The 18,896-nt window shown below is 34.4% G+C and overlaps 1 protein-coding gene across 4 annotated transcripts in view; it reads right to left on the bottom strand.

The window, feature by feature from the left end:
- Window positions 1-18,880, bottom strand: part of LOC136039409 (protein CLEC16A homolog) — a 53,520-nt gene extending 34,640 nt beyond the window's left edge. For all 4 annotated transcript variants that reach the window (XM_065723131.1, XM_065723133.1, XM_065723132.1 and 1 more), the window contains exons 1-6: window positions 18,727-18,880; window positions 16,347-16,647; window positions 11,513-11,664; window positions 9,979-10,261; window positions 6,201-6,332; window positions 3,164-3,354 (exon numbers count right to left, since the gene is read on the bottom strand). In XM_065723131.1, the coding sequence (XP_065579203.1) occupies window positions 3,164-3,354; window positions 6,201-6,332; window positions 9,979-10,261; window positions 11,513-11,664; window positions 16,347-16,638 (1,050 nt within the window). In that variant the 5' untranslated portion in view covers window positions 16,639-16,647; window positions 18,727-18,880. The remainder of the gene's footprint in view (window positions 1-3,163; window positions 3,355-6,200; window positions 6,333-9,978; window positions 10,262-11,512; window positions 11,665-16,346; window positions 16,648-18,726) is intronic.
- Between the last annotated feature and the right edge of the window lie 16 nt (window positions 18,881-18,896).

The following is an 18,896-nucleotide window of genomic DNA, read 5'->3' as shown; positions in this document are numbered from 1 at the left end:
TGCACCATGTATGCACCATTCATATGCACCCATATGAAAAAGTAATTTCCCTTGTTGCTCAAGACGGGGGACTGTAAATCCCCTAAATGCAGTTTCCGGCTATGATGATTCCAGTAGTGGAGTTTTAATATCGATCCAACACCCTTTTGTGGGGTTTCAGACTATTTATCAAAATTCCCACAAATTTGCTTTAGCGACGAGCTTCTATTATAAAGATAATAGTTATTATTTCTGAATCAGATTCAAATAGCGGTTCTCCTCGCTTAACAGTTTTTTTTTTTTCAAAACATATCTTTGAATTTTCGGTTACTATTGGCTAGAGTTCATTCTTAACTACGTTGCCCCTAAGCGGACAACCATAGTAAATTGTTTTTTATTCCAAACTTTTTGGGAAAACCTTAAATGTAACAATTTAAATATACTTTAGCTAGTTTAAAAAAATTCACTTCTAACATGTTATTTTCGAACTTTCTTTTTGGGACAGGAGAAAATGACTAATTTATTAATTTTCCAAATTTAGCTGGGCTCGTACAAACATGCACAATGACACACTTTCAAAAATGTCGGCTTCTGCTCTTTCCTACAAAGTCGACGTTTATTTACCATTCAACATTTATACAAACGAAAAGATAATGACTACATATTTAAAGAAGACGCTTGGCCGGCTGTGTAACTCGTTTTCTACACCACAAGTTTTGTTTTCGACGCCTTTTTGGAAATTTTTCCTCGACTCTGATAAAAAGCAAATCCAATCGTTGTTCTTTAGGTTCTGCAAGTATTTTCTCAGTATTCCCATTTGGATTCGTAATAGTTACATTTTCCGACAGTACGATGTTTTGAGATCTGTTAAGAAATAGATGAACTGTCTCGTGGATTTGCTGACCGCTGCAATAGAATTGTTAATTTTCCACTGATTTGTCTTCTATCAAGTGCTTAGTGTCGTATCGGGCTTCTCGCCAGAGCCACGGGCCAATTTAATAAGAGAACTGTTGGTCGGCAATATAACACGTTTTCCGCACCATATGTGTTCTCTGCCTCTGACGAAAAGCAAATCCGATCGTAGTTCTTAAGGTTCTGCAGGTATTTTCTCAGTATCCCCATTTGTTCCCGACGAAACGTTTTTTTTTTAGATCTGTGAAATTTTGTATGAAGTTATGTAGTTATGTAGTTATAGTTATGTAGATTTGTTGATCGTTGAAATAGAATTGTCGGTTTTCCACTGATGTGTTTTTATCAAATGCCTAGTGTCATAATATTTGGCCCTTGTTTATTGAAGGTTCAAAAATTTAAGTCGAAAATAATTGTGCGTAATTTTTGCTTTGTCTTTTTCCTTTTCTTTTCTTTCTTAATCCCCTTAGTTTGTCTTCGTTATGTATAGACAATAACAATAAATTATTATTAATACTATTATATGAGTACAGAAACTCAGGAAGCTAATTATTGATTAATTAACTAATGTATCTAAACAAACAATTAACTGTAATCTATTGTATAACTAATCAAAGAGCCTGTAGGACAATGGGCATATAAAACTGTAGCGTAGACGTTTTTGCAAGGATCAGAGAATTTTGTTTGCCCTCTTTCCTCAAACACAAAATTACAAGTATCCTACCCCCCTAGAAAAACTTAAAATTTTAACTTCAAACCCCCGCCGTTAAATAAAACAGGGTAAACTCCCTGTGATGATCAAAACCAGTCCGACTCATATTGAACAGTAATACGGAGAAATATTGGCTTCAGCTACCTGTTGTATAGCTTTACAAAAGAACTGATCGACTACTAAGAGTCGTGAAGATCTGAACAATCGCAAATTCATATAGAATAGGATATAAATATATTATTCAAAACTTTTTTTTTATAATCTAAAACTCTGATTATATTCACTTCTTGGAAAAGTTTATCCATGATTGCTGTCTAAGAAGAAACTAAAATATTGTCACTTATGCAATGAATACTGTTTATTAGTATAAAGCTATTTAAGTTACTAAATTTATTTAACACGATTTGTCAATATTTATTTAGATTATGACTGTGAATTTAAAGTTTAATTTAAAGTATTTTTCTTATGGTGTTTGTTACTCTTTGAGGAGATTCTCTTTGATGCCCCTCCTCTATGCTCAAAATGATGACTGTCATCTCAAAGAAACTCGGAATTGTATCAAGTTGAAACTTCCAAAGCTTGATGAGGGGAGTGATCAACTGACCAAAACAAGGTTTTTCAACTGAAAGCAAGGAGCAATATTCAAACTTAAACGAGCAGAAACTATTCCGTATATGAGGGGGACTGCCCTCATACGGAGAAAGGCAGGGGGCAGACCCTCCCCTGCCTAAAGGGCAAGGCAAGGAGACTGTCTTGCTCTTTACGCTAAAGTATTAAATTTCTTTGAACATACTTGTAATTCATAGTCAATAGCCCCTTTGTTTAAGCAGTCTTTCTGAAAGAACAGTGACAAAATTCGAACTTTAACATAAGTAAAGTAAAATAAAACAATAATAAAGGGGAACAATGATGTGTTCTTAGCCGATATTTTTATTCAATAAAAAATTATTCCTTTGCCCAGATTAAAAATTTTATGGCATTCCTCTTACATATCTGATGTCACTGTTGTCGATATAAACATGAATTGGAAAACATTTTAAGAGAATAAATTCAGTTATTAGATTCACAGTTATCTTAATCAGATTTATTGTGTAAAATATTAAATTTAACATTTTACAATTATCATAGTAAAGTAGTTATAGTCAGCTAGATAGTTTTATATGATGACATCAGCAAAATAATTTTGAAAACTGCCAATGGAACATTAGAAGTTTTGTTATTGTTGAATATTGAGAAGTAGACATTTTTCGCATATTATTATTTCACAGCCTTTGAATCTCTGAAGCGGATCTTTATGTAGTTATCAGTCAAATTAGAGTGGATCTTGTAATAGCTGCATTTGAAAAATATCTAATTCATAGGAGAAACGGGAAATCAGATATGGTTTCGTCTCAGTTTCTCTTATTCTAAGACGGTCAAGGATAATTCCATAGACTGTTTACCAAACAGTCAAATATGTGAAGCATATTAATGTACTCACTTTTAGCTCGTTTTAGTCAATCAGAATTTAAAGAATATAATTTTGCTTTAAAAGAGCTGTTGCAAGAAAAAAAAAACACGAACCTGATCTAAGTTTTCGTCACTTTGGTAGGAGGTTCCACTTAAATCCGCTAGGGGGATATCTTCCCCCATTGAGCTGCCAGGCCGAGACAGGCTACTTCGTGGTAGGAAGGATGGCCCAGCCACAGCTCGAAGTAATGGCGGATGAGCAGAGTGAGATCTGGATCCTGATCTAGTACTAGATGAACGACGCTCTAAAAAAATAATAATTGATTTGAGTTTCACCAACTACAAACTGCCAAGAATAGTAGAATATCAGATAATTTCCGGGGCAGAGAGTTCTCTGTGTTTGACGTTGTTCCAAGTAATTATTTGTCTAGCTATGAAACAGATCAATTCCTACAAGTTATCTTGCTTCAATCCCAAATATTGAAGGTTTTTTTTTAAGACTAAAACTCTCAAGCGAAAGTGCAGACTCATTTTCAACATGAATCGTCTTCCAATACTTTTCTTTCACAGTAGAACAGTATAGAAGGAAGAAAGAAGTATCTTCTTCATCAAAAAAACACAATTTCGTTCCTCAGAAGTAATTACCGACATCTATTTCGAATACGTCCCATTGCTATCCCTACAGAGTTTTACATATTGTGTTTTTGTATGAAATTAGATACAAAAAAAAAAAAAAAATCGACTTAAAGTATGGAGCAACATTAAAACTTAAAACGAACAGAAATTATAACACATATGAGAAAGTTCGCCCCCTTGTCAATACCTCGCTCTATACACTAAGGTTCGAATTCTGTTCTAATTCTTCAAGAATGACCTTCAATCACATAGGCCATTTAATTAGGATAAGAACTAAAAAATTTCAGCGTCAAGAGCAAGGTATTGACAAGGGAGCGAACCCCCTCATGTACGTAATATATTCTGTTCGTTTTAAGTTTTAATGTTGCTCCTTACTTTCAGTTGAACAAAAAAAATTATATAATTTCTGATCGTTTTTTTTAAATAATGCTGGGAAATCCGGTGCCCACTTCATGGAAAATTCCTTTCTACCGTGCCTTATTCCATATGGTATCAATAAAAAAGAACAAGTAGTTGAAACCTTGAAATGGGTTGAAGAAATAAAAACTACAGAAGTCACGAATGTTTGTAATTTTGATCAGGGCATTTCCCAAACAAGCTTATTAGATTAGATGTTCTGCCCTTCCTTTGTGGAATCATATACCAAAAATATCTAGAGGTTGCAAATGAAAATTTAAAATCTGCCCAATTTCATAATCTTAACCTCAAGGTCAATTCATATTTCTTAAAGGAATTTCGCTCCTGAGGCTAAGTACCTTTAGATATTGACAACTATCAAAACAAATCATGCTTGGATGCTGTTTTACAAGCTAATACTTCAAGTTTTGAACAGACTTCAATTGGTCTACAGGTATATGGATTTATCTTACAAAAGTTGACTTATGAGACATTTGTTCATGCAGGCTGCCAATGTCTAGAGTAGAACTCTTTTTTCTATGAGTTGGAAATGAGAAACAAGACAGATTTTGATTAAAAGCATAGAACAGAACCAAAACAACTGGATTTGTAGAGCAGCAGTCAAATCCATTAAGAATATCACAACATCTCTTGAAAGCCTATAAATAACATGTGCCAACTGAGAGCCTATTCAAAATACATTAAAATACAAATAAAATTCTTCACAGCGAAATTTTCCTTATGCGATAAAAAAAACAGCAGAAAAAACACAAAAAGAAGATTTTTTGCTGGTTTGGACTTTGATGCACCGGCAATCTGATGGAATAAAATATTCACGGGTTTTAGGTTCTCATTGATGAATCTAATTATGTAGAATTTATGGGCTTACTGTTAGTATTATATGCATTAAAAAATAATAATTTAATTGACTGAAGTGTGAAAAACCTCAGGAAGTCTGGTATGACATACAACGTCTGTAGAAAAAAAAAACTCTTAAAAACAATTTTTAGCATCAACTGACAGCCAAATTTAAATACAATTATTATGATTCTAGGGTTCATATTGTATAGTCTCATGCTTTCATATCAGCCAATGCGCAATTTACAAAAAAAAAAAAATTGATCCACTCCATTAGTAAACAACAATGTTAATTTCTTTTTATAAAGGGGCTGGAGAATAAGCACGACTCTCCATCAACTCCAGGAAGCATATATGTCAGATCACGACACTAGCTCTATTGGGAGCAGCCTAACCTCCAAAGATTCCTCTCAAGGGCCAGCTTTGGTCATATATAGAGTGGAGGTGAGCGCGAAATATTCCTAATGAGCTTGAACAATATTATAAAAGGACTATTGCGATATTTTAGCATAACTGAAATCGATGTGGATCAGATTCTACAAGGGCTGTCCAGGAAGTAGCGTAAACTTTGCAATAATATAGACAAATGAAGCAACCACTTTTATTAGATGTGTTTGGAAGCCAAACTTCAAGCTGAAAAACTTATCGCAACACTAAGGTAGCTTCAAAAACTATTATTACCCTACACTTAAGCCGACTCGTGTCTGCGGAGAGGTTAGAGAGGTGAAATTAGCTTTGGCCAACTTTTTTGTCAGGGATTTCTCCAATACATTATGCCTCCACCTATAGAAGTGGAAAGCTTGTGCTATTTCTTGTTTGTATAGGAAAGAGAGTCAATAGAAAAGGCGTTGACGATTTCTCCCAGAGAGCAAAATCAATGTTTACTAAGATTCGGAAAAGATAATCCTGACAACTGAACTTTTTTTATTATTATTATTTTTTTAAATAGCTAGACTTGCTTTGATATCTGGACACGAAAAGGCGGAGCCAACTTACATAAAAAAGACAAAAAAGAAGAATGGGTTGAGTTACAGGCAAAGTTTTACGAAGAGTGTATAAATGAGATGGTGCACCATTGTGTAAAGCGATTCAGTTTGAACGAGGCGTATGTTGCGTTGTAGTTCATTAATAAATTTTTCAAGTAATACGGTTAAAATCTTTTTTTTTTACTATTTGTACTTTGAAATTCTTCGTTGTACTTCTCTGAATAGCAACTTTAGGTCTCTTTTTACATGGAAGGGAGAACAAAAATGGGTATTACCTTCGGGTTTGAAGGCGGCTGGAAATCCGGGGACCTTAGTAGGTACAAACATTGGGCCATAGATAGAAACACCTTGTCGTTGTACAGTCCTATGCGTACAACAGGTTTGCTGCTGGGATGACTTCCCACGTCCTATAAAAACATAAAGTAAATAACTAATTTAAAACAAAAACTATAAAATTATAGTTATGCAAATCTACCAGTTGTTCCATTGCACGTCGTAAAAACGTGAATTTGCAATTTTTAGACATTGTTTTTGTTAAAAATCCAATTAAATAAACAAAAATATTCGTTTTTTTTAATAAATATGACGAAAGCAATGAGACAAGAAATCTTCATTTCTTTACTAAAACTACTACTAACAACTTACCGCAGCACCAAGCCGCCTGAGGCCAACACAGCTACGCACGCTCCACCTCCATCCTCATCTATTCAAAGCCTCCCTCTTTACACCCTCCCAGGAAGTTCCCATTTCTTTTAAATCTTTCTTTTGACGACCTGCTTTCCGTTTAGCCCTAGACGGATTGCCGAACAGGACAATCTTCGGCAATCTATCATCCTTCATCCGCAGAACGTGTCCTAACCATCTCGACCTTTGTCTCATCATAGCCCAGAAAGAGGGATGGAACCAAACTTTTTGTACTGCCTAATGTTTAAAATACAGTCAGTCAGCCGGGTTCCCAGAACATTCCGTAGCCAATTCCTCTGGAAAACATCTAGCAAATCTTCATCCGCTTTTCGGAGCGCCAATGCCCAGAGCCATATTTGACTATTGTCATCACCGTAGCTTCCAATATTCTAATCTCGGTTTGCAAACTTATCTTCCTATTCTTCCAAACTTTTTTTTAACTGTGAAAAAACACCCTGAGCCTAGGCTATTCTACTTTTAATACCTTCGCTGCTCCCACCTTCTTTACTAATAATACTACCAAGGAATGTGAAGCTGTCCACTTGATCAATCTTTTCGTTACCCAACGTCATTTTTCAGCTTCACTTATTCCTAGCCTTAGTGACTGAGTCTTCTTAACCATTAATTTTTAAATCTATTTTAGCACCATGAAATCGAAAAACCTCTAAAAGTTTATTCATTTCGCTCACACTTTCATCTAGGATTCTTAAATCATCAGCATAATCTACGCCCAGGAGATTTTTTCCTCCCCATTTGATTCCATGGGTTCCCATTGCCTTTCCTGTGCTTCTTAAGAAAAAGTTCATATAAATGACCCATACAAAGGGGGATAGAACACAACCCTGCCTCACTCCTGATGTAATGCGAAACCAGCTGCTAACCTCATTTCCTATCTTAACCGCAGCAGTGTTATTCTTGTACATACCACTAATCACTAATATATTTGTCTGGTATGCTATACAAGGTATGACCTTCGTTAAAGCTCTTCTATCAACAGGATCGAATACTTGCTCATAATCTACGAAACTGAGAACCGAAGGTGTTTGATAACTCAGGCACGTCTCAATTATTAACCTAAGAGTGAGAACTTGGTCGACACATCCTCTGCCTTTCCTAAAACCGCACTGTTTTCCCTAATAACTTTGTCTGCAACATCTATCAGTCTAAAAAGTATCATATTACTAAGTGGTTTGCTACCTACAGATATCATACTAATCCCTCGATAATTACCACAGTCACTCTTATCACCTTTCTTATACGATGGTTTAATTAAGGTTTTCCTAAAATCGCTAAGTACTTACCCTTTTTCAAAAATCATATTCTTAATCTTCAGTAACTTATTACTAACCTCAGAGCCACCATAATTAAGAAACTCATTTACTACACTATCAGCACCTGGGGCCCTATTAATTTTTAATCCTTTTAGTGTCATAACTATTATTTTCGTATTACTTATCTACATTATTTAATTCAAAAATAACGTTTTTTTATATTTTGGTTCATTTGCTAACTAGAATAAAATAAAACATAGTTGTGGCTTTTACAATTAGCAAACTCCATTTCGGCGGCAACAACTTTTTGCATATGATTGAACGCTTGAAAAGTCGGTCAGACTTTATATCCCAGGGTCCTCTGATTCTAAAAAATTACTTCACAGCGGGGCCTGCGCGCAGGGCATCTATTCTATCGACAAAAATGTATTAGGCTCTAGATCGACGGACCTCACACCAATTAAACAAGTTTTCCACTCCATGATTACAATATTTAAATAAAAGGGCCTATTTCACGTACTGGAGAGAGAAAATAACTTTATGTCATTTTAAGAAGGGCTAGCTTCTCTTCGAAAATTTAAAAGAAAATGGATCTTTGAAAGTTTGTCTGTAGTTGAATGAAATGAATTTGTAATATACTACAAAGAAAAATGTTAAGTGGTCTTTGAGCTAGAGGTATTATAGCATTTTTTGCCCCTCCCCCCCTCTTCTTTCGAATCCGATACAGCTCTTCACATACGACGAGTTAATAAAATCTGATTGAATATTTCTCACTTTCTAGCTCACTTACGAATTAAAGCTTAGACAGCACCATCTTATTTTGAGCACGTGAATATATACAATAGGTAACGCTCCAAACACTTTCTCGGCACTTGAAAAAATATTGATTTTTGAACAAGAATTTATTTTTTTTGGAGGGGGGGGGGGGGGGCTTGATTCACCTCCTTATGTCAAAAATTTGGCATCTAACAAAACTAAAGGTCTGAATTTGAACATTTCATGTACAATTGAGCGTGTCACGTGGATCAGGCATGTATGTGGAATGGGGTAGTTTGATTCATGCCCCAACCTCCAGAAGCCCAAATTTACTCATTATACTGTATTTTTCTAAAGTATATTCATAGTTCAGATAATTTATGGATCCATGACAAAATATTCACAATTAAACATGGGGTGATATTGAGGGGGGGGGGGGGATTCACCTTTCCATCAAATTGGCTGAAAATATTTGTGTCTCCCCTACTTCTGTTGGATCCAATAAACATCTATATATGCAACAAGTCAATAAAAACCGGCAAGAAAAATTGAGAAATCGTACTCACTTTCTAACTCGCTTACATTATATAGGTTATACTATCTCTTTTTGAGCACGACAATATATACATTAGAAAATGTATTCAATAAGGAACACAATCCTTATCTCAATATGGAGGCGTCTTTCAAAGGCGCTACTGTTGCTATCTTCATTTGCTGGACAGATTTTAGAATACTAATAATAACCAATATACTGGGATTGGTATTGTCATACCAGTTATATTATCTGACCCTAATTTTTGTCTCTGACCTTTATTTTTTTTCAATTTTTAGTATTATTTTTTTTTTTATTGGAAGAGAAAACGATCTTCAAAGAGAGTTTAATAATTCATCAACAAAACTAAACAAATGAAAAACTAATAAGAAATAAAAACTAATAAGATAGTAGTGCCGCTCAACCACTAAGGAAGAATATTTGAATGTCAAACAGTTTTGCTTTTTGCATCATTTTCTTTCAAGTCGGTATACTTAGCTATTCCTGGTTAATTTTAAATGTTGGTAATTTCTGGCTAAATTTTAAAAACATTTCTCGAACAATTAATCAAAATATTATAGAATGCAAATCAAATTTTTTGGGGCCACCCTTGGCTTGGGGTGCCAAGCTTCCCCATGCCAAGTTGTATTTTTACTGGTCTCCAACAGTGAATACGTTACAAAAAGTCTACCACCAAATAAATGATTTTTTTAAAATATATAGTATTTGTTGCAGCAATTGCTGGGCTAGTCACCTTCTGGCACATCTTGTATATAAGTAATTATCATATTTTAAGTTAAAAGAGCTAACTTGGAAATGAATCCTGTCGGAGGAAAAGGCTGCTTGCCGGAGAGATGCCCCCACTCAGTCCACTCAGGTCGAGCAGCTTGGCTATTTGTTGCATCTTCCTCTGTCTAGCCCTTAATCGACCTTTTGTGAGTCTCTGTTTAGCAGCCATACATCGTATATGATCGTCGAACAGGAATCGAGCTGAGAGAAGGGGAGAACGAGAGGATGTCCCAGCGGCTGGTTGTCTCTGCACAGTGACGTGAAGATACCGAGAGTCCTCCTTATCACCAGTGACTTCAACATCCTAAAATAGCGATTTTTACTTATAAAAATCCAAGCAAGTATGCATGGGGAATTTTAGCAAACATCTACTGCCCTTCCCCTCCCTCCAAAATCTGATAATTCTTAAAGTTTTTCAATAATTTTGTATGCTATGTCAAATAATCTATCTGTTGTTATTTTTTTTTTACTTTTTTTACACACAAAAAATGCTTTACCCCTCTTGTTAAAATGCTTTAATATTTTACATGTAAACTTGTACGTACATGCATAGTGAGAATAGCTGGATACAACAAAGCTATTACTCTAGTCCTATTAATTCATTGAGTTTAAAAATATCTGTTGGACTTGTTTAACAGGTATTTGATATGGATTTGTTGAAAGGACTTTAAGGAAGGTCTGTGTCACCACAATCGTTAGCCCTTTTTTTTACCAGAATTTTTCAAACCGGTTTAAAATTTCAACCATTATAGTAACTATGACACTACTTAGAATCTAAAGGCCTCAGCAAGAACCGTTTCCATTAGAACTGCATTTGGCACGAATCTAACATTCCGACTCTAAGCTTTCAGCTTTTTCGTAGTGTGCTTACTTATTTCAAGTAAACTCCAGTACAAAAGACTGTCTTCTTTTATTGAATAATCTAGCAGAGTGACAAGGCAGATCAGGGACTGACGCTAGTTCGTTGTTGGCACATGGTACGATATCTATACTGTACAAACTGTAACCCAAGAAACTAAATCAAGTCATGCAGTTTCACACAACATAATAATTAGCTTTACAATGCCAGGTCATGGCTAGATGGTTATGGTGCACTTAACATTTATTACAAGGTTGACGCCTTTTCTAATACCTTCAATACTACGTCAATATTAAACTGTCTTCTTGGGTAGTTTGCAAAACTATTGCAATAACCTGGCTATTGTAGAGTCACATAAGGTTTCTGTTAATATCACCCCGTATTCAAGCAACACTGGGCCAACTATTGTAATTACTACTATTATTATGATACAGTACAGAATCGGTCCCGTGTAACAATGTTTCAAACGAATCAATTCAGACAGAATTACCAAAGACTAGTAGAAAAGCTTATGGACTACGGAGCAGAGCCCCCTGGTTGCAACGATTAAAACATTCAAGAACCCTGATATAGACGACAAAAACGAGAGTAATAAACAATAAGATAATCTACAGACTAAAGGACATACACTCAAGCAAACACAGACGTAAAAATGGGAAGACAAACTAATTTCTCAGAAAAGGAAATATCTCTTACTTGGAGCCATCCTACGAATTTTGCCACGCCCCAGCCAAGCCTCCTTGTATCTGGCTCTACCAATATAATTTGGTTCAAGTCAACTACTAAAAATCTTCTATGTCTCTGACCATCCTTACTGATTATTGTGCAACCAATAAGGTCACTGTTGTCTGAAAATAAGAATAGTTACTTATCACTTAAAATTCACATAACACGAGTAATTTATTAGGATTACAAACTCTAAAGACCGTAGTTCTGGGGCGTATTTCTAATGGCCAAATGAAGTATTTGGCTATTATCAAACTAAGATAATTTCTTAAACCTATTTGGCCTGCCATAACATAAAGAAAGAAAACGATTCAGTGGGGTTTTTAAAGGTCAAACAAAAAGACTGAAGAAACACACAAAGCGAATATTTCGAGAGAACAACCGCCTCTCTTCTTCAGCGTAAACAAAATAATATAATCAAGGAAAATGCCGAAGAAAGAAAAAACAAACGCGGAAAGTCAACAAATCCAATGAAAAAACAGCCAAAAGATAAATAAAATTCAATAAAAGACAAAAATTGTAAGAATTAAAATCAAGTGCCTAACAGCCATAAAGAGAGTAATTCGTCAATACCTGCGATTTGGACGAACGTAACGAAAAATGTTGTTCGTTAATATCCGTCGATGTCACTTCAAAGTTTGGCTTTTGTGTAAATCACGGATATTGGCGAATGACTCACTATATGGTTGTTACGCATTTGATTTTAATTCATATAATTTTTGTCTTTAGTTGAATTTAATTTATCTTTTAATTTTTTGGCTGCTTTTTCATTGGTTTCGTTGACTTTCCACGTTTTTTTTTTCTTCGGTATCTTCCTTGATTATATTATTTTGTTTGCGCTGAAGAAGAGAGGCGGTTGTTTTCTCGAAATATTTGCTTTGTGTGTTTCTTCATTATTTTCGTTTGGCCTTTAAAAACCCCATTTTTGATTGTTTTCTTTCTTTACAGTATTATCAAGCTTCTTTTTCCTCAAACCTGAGACTAAAAAAGGTTAATAAAACCACTTTTGGTCATGAAATCAGGGTTTTAGTTCTCTAAAGCCCTGGTAAAAAAAACGTATTTAAAACTCAGGTGAGAACTTGGTTCTTAAGCGCATTTCAGCTATTCTATCGTCAATCTTTAGTATCGTCAGGTCTGATAAAAAAACGCTGCTTAGCGTTTCCAAGGTCCTAACAAAGTTCTCTCCTGTTCATGAAAGGGATATTAGCCTAATTTGGTTTAGAAACTATTAGCTATGAACAGAAAAGCTCATCTTTCAAGACTATTAATCTGCTTTCAATCGACCCAAATTGTTTTATGCAAGCCGAGTAAAGTTAAAAGACACAGTAGAAGGTGGGAATAAAAAGGATCACTAAACTGATAACTGACAAATAGTAGAAAAGATACTGGTGCCAAACATGTACCAGATTATTTTACTGTTACGGTTATTACATATTTTTTTGTAAATCATTCATCAGCAGCGAAAAGTCAAGATTTCCCATTTTGGTTAAATAGAAAAAGGAATTTTGTCAAGAAATTCAATAAATACCAAACACTAAAATTCAAATTCTTGGATTAGGCAAAGGACTTGGACTTCTTGAAAATCACGACTAATAAGTGGTATTCGAATTCAATTGTAAATAACTAAAATGAACTGATAGAAGAGAAGTTTCTAGCCTTTTCACATTCAATTACCCTCTCCCCTCCTCCCAAAAAAGGAAAAGCAGGGAAATGCATGCACAAAATCACAGCAAATATCAAGCAGCAATTGTCAGAGCGGAAACTTTTTGCGGGACAAGATATGAAAGGTAATAATCCGAATAATTAAAGATAATTTCTAAAACTAAACTTAGTTCGGAAAATTAAATATTTATTTCAAAAAGGCGATTACAACATCTAAGAGAGCCACGTTAACTTCATACGTAAACGAAATCTATAAACTCTTAAAGACTTTAAATCGCCTTGAGAAGACAGACGTAAGTTTACGTCTTAGCGTTGATGGCTGGACACCATCAACACTTTGCTGTGCACATTTCAATTCCCAACGGTTTACCAAAACTTATTTTTCAACGATTAAAGAGTTCACCGGCAGAGTTGGTTTCGTTAAAATGACAAGGGTTTTGAAAAATTATTGGCAAGATTCCAATTAGTTCAAGCAGAATTTGTAGTGGAGAAATATAGAACTTTTAACAGAAATTTTGTTACTTCCGCTCCATTGCATTAGACATTCTGTATATAGGTCTTAATGCACAAGTTTCGTTGAAATTTATAGAAGTTACCGCAAAGTAAAATACTTGCGTTCGCTACTCGGCTAACGTTTGCTCACGTCTCATTACTTTTATATGTTTTTTTTTAACAAAATAAAAATTTGCTATAATTATGATTCTGCGCTTGCAAGATTATGACTTAGATTAACTTTTCTGTTTCCCAAAATTAAGAAAACATTAAGCTGCTATTTTTTTTTTATTTTACAAGAGATTAGTAGTACACCGCAGGTAGTTTTTTTTCTTTGTTTTTTTTTTTTTACCAATTAGCATAATAAACAATGTAGCAATTTTAGAGGAAGTTTATTCTAAAGCGAGGATGCGAGATGAGTAAATTCAGCTAGTGCTAATTTTGTATTTGTGAGAGAGGAGATATATTGGTTTATAGAACTTAAAATGGTCCCAGTGTCCCCTGTGGGGAGAGGAGGAAAATTTTATCTATTTTATAGGCAACTGTAAAGGGTTTATGGATATTTGGAGGGAAGTGTTTTTAACGTATTTTTGAGGGGTGGATTGGTTTGGATATTCTTTTTTAAACTGGAAATTTTGATGATTTTAAAAGGTTTTTTAAGTTTGTCCATGTAGGTACATTGAGGGGAATTTTATTTTGAAAAAATTAATGAGGAGATTAAAGTTAGTGAAGTTTTTATTATCATTATGTGTGCAATTTTTTTCCTTGACCCTAAGAGGTTGCAATAATTATCGATCCATCTATGTAATAAGCTGACTAGACGGACTGACATAAAAATCATAATTTGACACAAACTCAACAAACTCCGCTATCAATTCACAAGGTAAAATCCAATTCATTTATTTGGAGTGCATTTCATTGAACTCGCTTACATATTTGACAAGCAAAATTATTAACCCGCGTTGTTTAAGGCGGAATAATGATATCACAAATTTTAAAACGTATCCTAATGAAACGGGTTAGTCTGTACCGTTTGTTTCCAGTGAGCATAGAAAAGCACAACAAGATGCATTACTTGACCACTATTCTTTTTCGAGGATGGGGTATGCGAGTCAGACAAATCGCAAGAGATGAGAGTTTCCTTAGTGGTTACAACTACAAAATTAGCTGTTTTTTATATTCTTAAACCGTATAGGTAAGTAGCTGCTTATTTACATAATATATAAACTGTGTTTTCATTACATATTCAAGTTTTCCTCTTTTACATATATTCTTCATTTTAGTTGGATATCCCTCTTGCCTATGTTTTTCTTGGAGGGAGGGGGAGAGGATTTCGGCAAATTCGACAAACAAGCAAAAAGATGAACTAGAGAGATTACACTTAACTTCTATTTTCTTAAAATCCTAAAACCTTACTTATCGAACAAGCATTTATCTAAATTATCGGAACCAATTATTTTTATGAGTAAGTGTAATGAGGACTTGATTAATCTGATCAAAAATAAGTTAAAAATGCCACCAAAAGCATATAACGTTACCATATCTCAAATGGGAAGTCAACTGCTATTTATTTAGTAATTCTATTCTTATCTTACTATTTGTTTGTTTTATTTTGGATTCTATTGTAGGTTATTTCGTCTTTTCCTTTTTTTCTTTTAGCCTGAAAGACAGACCGCATGCAGCAGTCCCAAGTACCTCGTGTTTTCTTTTAATACACAAACTAAGCAGGATAGTAAGACTAAGGTATGGTAAGAGATGGCAAATTTGTAAAGTGAAAATTACGAATCAATATCATTATATGAACTCTACCTGAGATATCTAACTGAAACTAAATTCTCCGAAGTCTTCCTAGAAAATTTCTTAGGAGAATTTAATACCTACCTAAAAATAACATTGATTTTTTTTTCAAATGCATTTTAGTAATGCTTTATAGTTAATTTAGGCGTCGGCGATAAATTATTTTACGTTAGATCGCAAATGGAGACATTTTTAATATAGGTGTTTAATATACCGGAGTTAACACTAGTCAAATGCCTTGAGAAGAATGCTGTGCTATTGAGAACGTCGCTCGAAGAACTTTGGTCAAAAGCACAAGAGTGGTCGTCGTCGAGAGACACCGTTGTCACCTTATAGCTGGGAAACCTAGGTCTATGTAAGTACCACGAAAGACAACCTCTCTAGATCCCAAACTATAACTAGGTACACTTCCTGCCCCTTTTATTTAATCCTATCCCTCTACAATGAATTAAAAAATGAAACTTCTCGAAATTATAATTTTTAGCGATGGTAAGTGAAATCTTCGTGCAATAGTACAGAACTTGAAATAGAACAGCGAAGGTTGGTAAAAATAAGAGGAAGTAATGGTGGGTAATTGAGATAATATAGAAAGGAACGGAAAAGTCAAAGAGAAAAAGGCAAAACGATCCGTAAAACCCCAAGAAAAGAATAAAATTAGTATCTTTATATTGGTATTTAAATATTTTTAACAAGGTTTCATTAAAATTTAATATTGCATAAACGTTATTTAATATCGTACACTCATGGTCCCTTAACAATTCTAATAAAAGTATGGTGAGAGCACTATACAGAATGAAATATGAAAGAATATTCATACAATAACAGGGGCGATTTAGAGATTGAAGTAGCATACTTAAATCTAGAATTTCCCCTTCTTTTATTCCGGTCTGTGGTGAGGCTAGAGGAAGCACAGTTTCGATTTCATTTTTGACTGCCAAATGCAGAGATCGCAGGGACAGGAATACTCGAACTGTTCGACGAGCTCGCTCCACATCTCCACAAGGAAGTCTTTTCGGAAATTCAACACCAGACATGGGGGTACCTATGGGGGGTAGCAAAACACTTGCATCCATAGTTAAATAGCTTATATTTAGTGGTTTCCTCTTCATATCAGCACATTCGGCTTCAAATAAATCTAAGAACATTTCTTCACCCTAGAAAATATGATATAAAATGTCCTTGGCAAAAAATGGGTCTCCAGAGTTGTGTGATTCAAATTTGACATACCGAAAACCATTTTGTTCTCAATATGTTTTTGAAATGAACATTTCTGATCCATTAGAATGCAAGGAATGCTGAACTTGGTTTGCGACGAGTTACATATTAATTGATAATGATAAAAAGATAAAATAGCCTCATTTAGTGTTGTTTTTTTATTATTATTATTGTTCCCGCTTTTGAAACTTGACTTGAAATGAAAATTTTTTTATTGTTTCGATTTAGTTTCGGAGTAGATATTTTCAGGAACTAAAAAGCACGTTTTTCTTTATTAGTTTTGAAATTAAGTCTATCAGTACGTTAATTTCGCAGAGCGAAATTAAGACAGAAAAAAGTTAACCTTCGCAGGCACCAAAGTTCTTTCCAAGACTATAATAACGTTCTTATTGAACTCGAGGCCTTAAAAGGTTTATTTTATGAGTTCCAAGATAGGTTCCAAAGCAAAAATGGCTCCACATAGTAAAATAGATGTTTCGCAATGCCTAATTAACTGTATTTTCATGCATGTGATAAAAAAAAAACTAACTTCATATGAGCATGACATGACGCAGGTTAATATAGTCTGCTCTTTTATCGCAAAAGAAACTATCCTAAGGGGGAGGGAAGTCATATTCCTAATACCACTTTGTAAAATTGTAATGTGTGCAGATGTTGTTGTTATTGTTGCATCCCATACTGATTTATCCATACTTTTTCATAATCTTAATAACACACTTTTATCTGCAGCGGATTGTTATGCCAGAAATTTACTTTCGTTAAATGAGAAAAAATGTCAATATATGCTGTTTTCTCGGTCTGGTTCTCAGAAAACAGAACAGTTTTCTCTTTATCTAAATGATAGGGTACTAAAACGTGTTGATCAATCTAAATATCTTGGAATTATTTGGGATGAAAATCTGTCTTTCCGTGAACACGTGAAAACAATGTCTCTAAAAATCTCGGGAAATATCGGCATTCTTATTTACGCCATTTTTTCCCAAGGGATATTTTAAAGACAATATATTTTTCTTTTGTTAATCCATATTTTCTTTACTGTGTTTCTGTTTGGGCATCAACTTTTCCTTCAACGTTTAAACCTCTTCAAACTCTACAGAATAAAGCCCTTAGATTAATTTTTAATGTTAATAATAGATCTCAGTTAGCCATCTTTATGGATCTTCTGGTTTCTTCTCTGTTCATCAACATCATTTTATTGCCATTTCTAATATTCGCCACAATTATGTTTTTGGACAATTCTCACTAAATTTCCCAAGATTATTCCCGACAAATTCACAATTCCACAATTACCCAGCATCTCATAGTTCTGATTTCTCTTTTGAAATTAGGCCAACGGTGCAAGCGGGATTTAGTTTGCGTCATATTGGCCCAAAAGTTTGGAATTTAATCCCAATAGCTGTGAGAAATTGTAATGATAGAAACAAATTTTTGAAGTTATTAAGAAATCATGTTGCTAGTCTCCCATAATATTTTCCGTTGTGAGTGTTGAAGTTTGATTTCCGTAAGAAGTGCAAAATTAGTTTAAGCCTAAGTAATGACGGCTTAATTTTTTTTTTTTTTTGTGATATACCACGCGCTTAAGTATGCCATTTGGTATTTGCGCTGTTTGTTTATATGGTTTAACTCTTGTTGTAAATAAACATGTATCTATTTATCTATCTACCATATCCCCTCTCTGCGTTTTGTGTACATTCTTAAACCTAACGCTTGAACATACCATAGAATAGAATACTATTACATGGCATTAAATAAAGAATAAAATGTCAACTGGCACCCTTGAAAAGGTTTTTTCATGTTTCAGGAATGGATGATTTTTCAGACAAAAGAAAAAAATGTCTAGGCAAAGAAAAAAAAATATTCAGCTGCATTTGACTAAAACAATCACATGCATTAATTTCACCTGTAACTTAATTCTTTTTTACAGAGGGAGGTTCTGTTTTTAGTATGGATTTCTGAGTGGGGCGTTCTTTACCACTGATTCTACGGAAAACTTTCTTAAGCGGAACAGAAGTTATCACCTTGTAAAAGTTACGTAAAACCAGGATATTGTCATCTTTGGCATGTTCCAACTTTGTTAAATATCAGGATCTAGATGGCTCCCGTTTGGTGAGCAAACAAGTTCTCGCATGTGCAAGCAGGCCAATTCTACGGTAATTGGACGCACTCGACTACCTGCAAAAATTACATT

The sequence above is a fragment of the Artemia franciscana genome, chromosome 19, assembly GCF_032884065.1.
Source record: "Artemia franciscana chromosome 19, ASM3288406v1, whole genome shotgun sequence".
NCBI classification, from domain to species: Eukaryota; Metazoa; Arthropoda; class Branchiopoda; order Anostraca; family Artemiidae; genus Artemia; species Artemia franciscana.
This window is presented reverse-complemented; position numbering and strand designations above follow the sequence as displayed.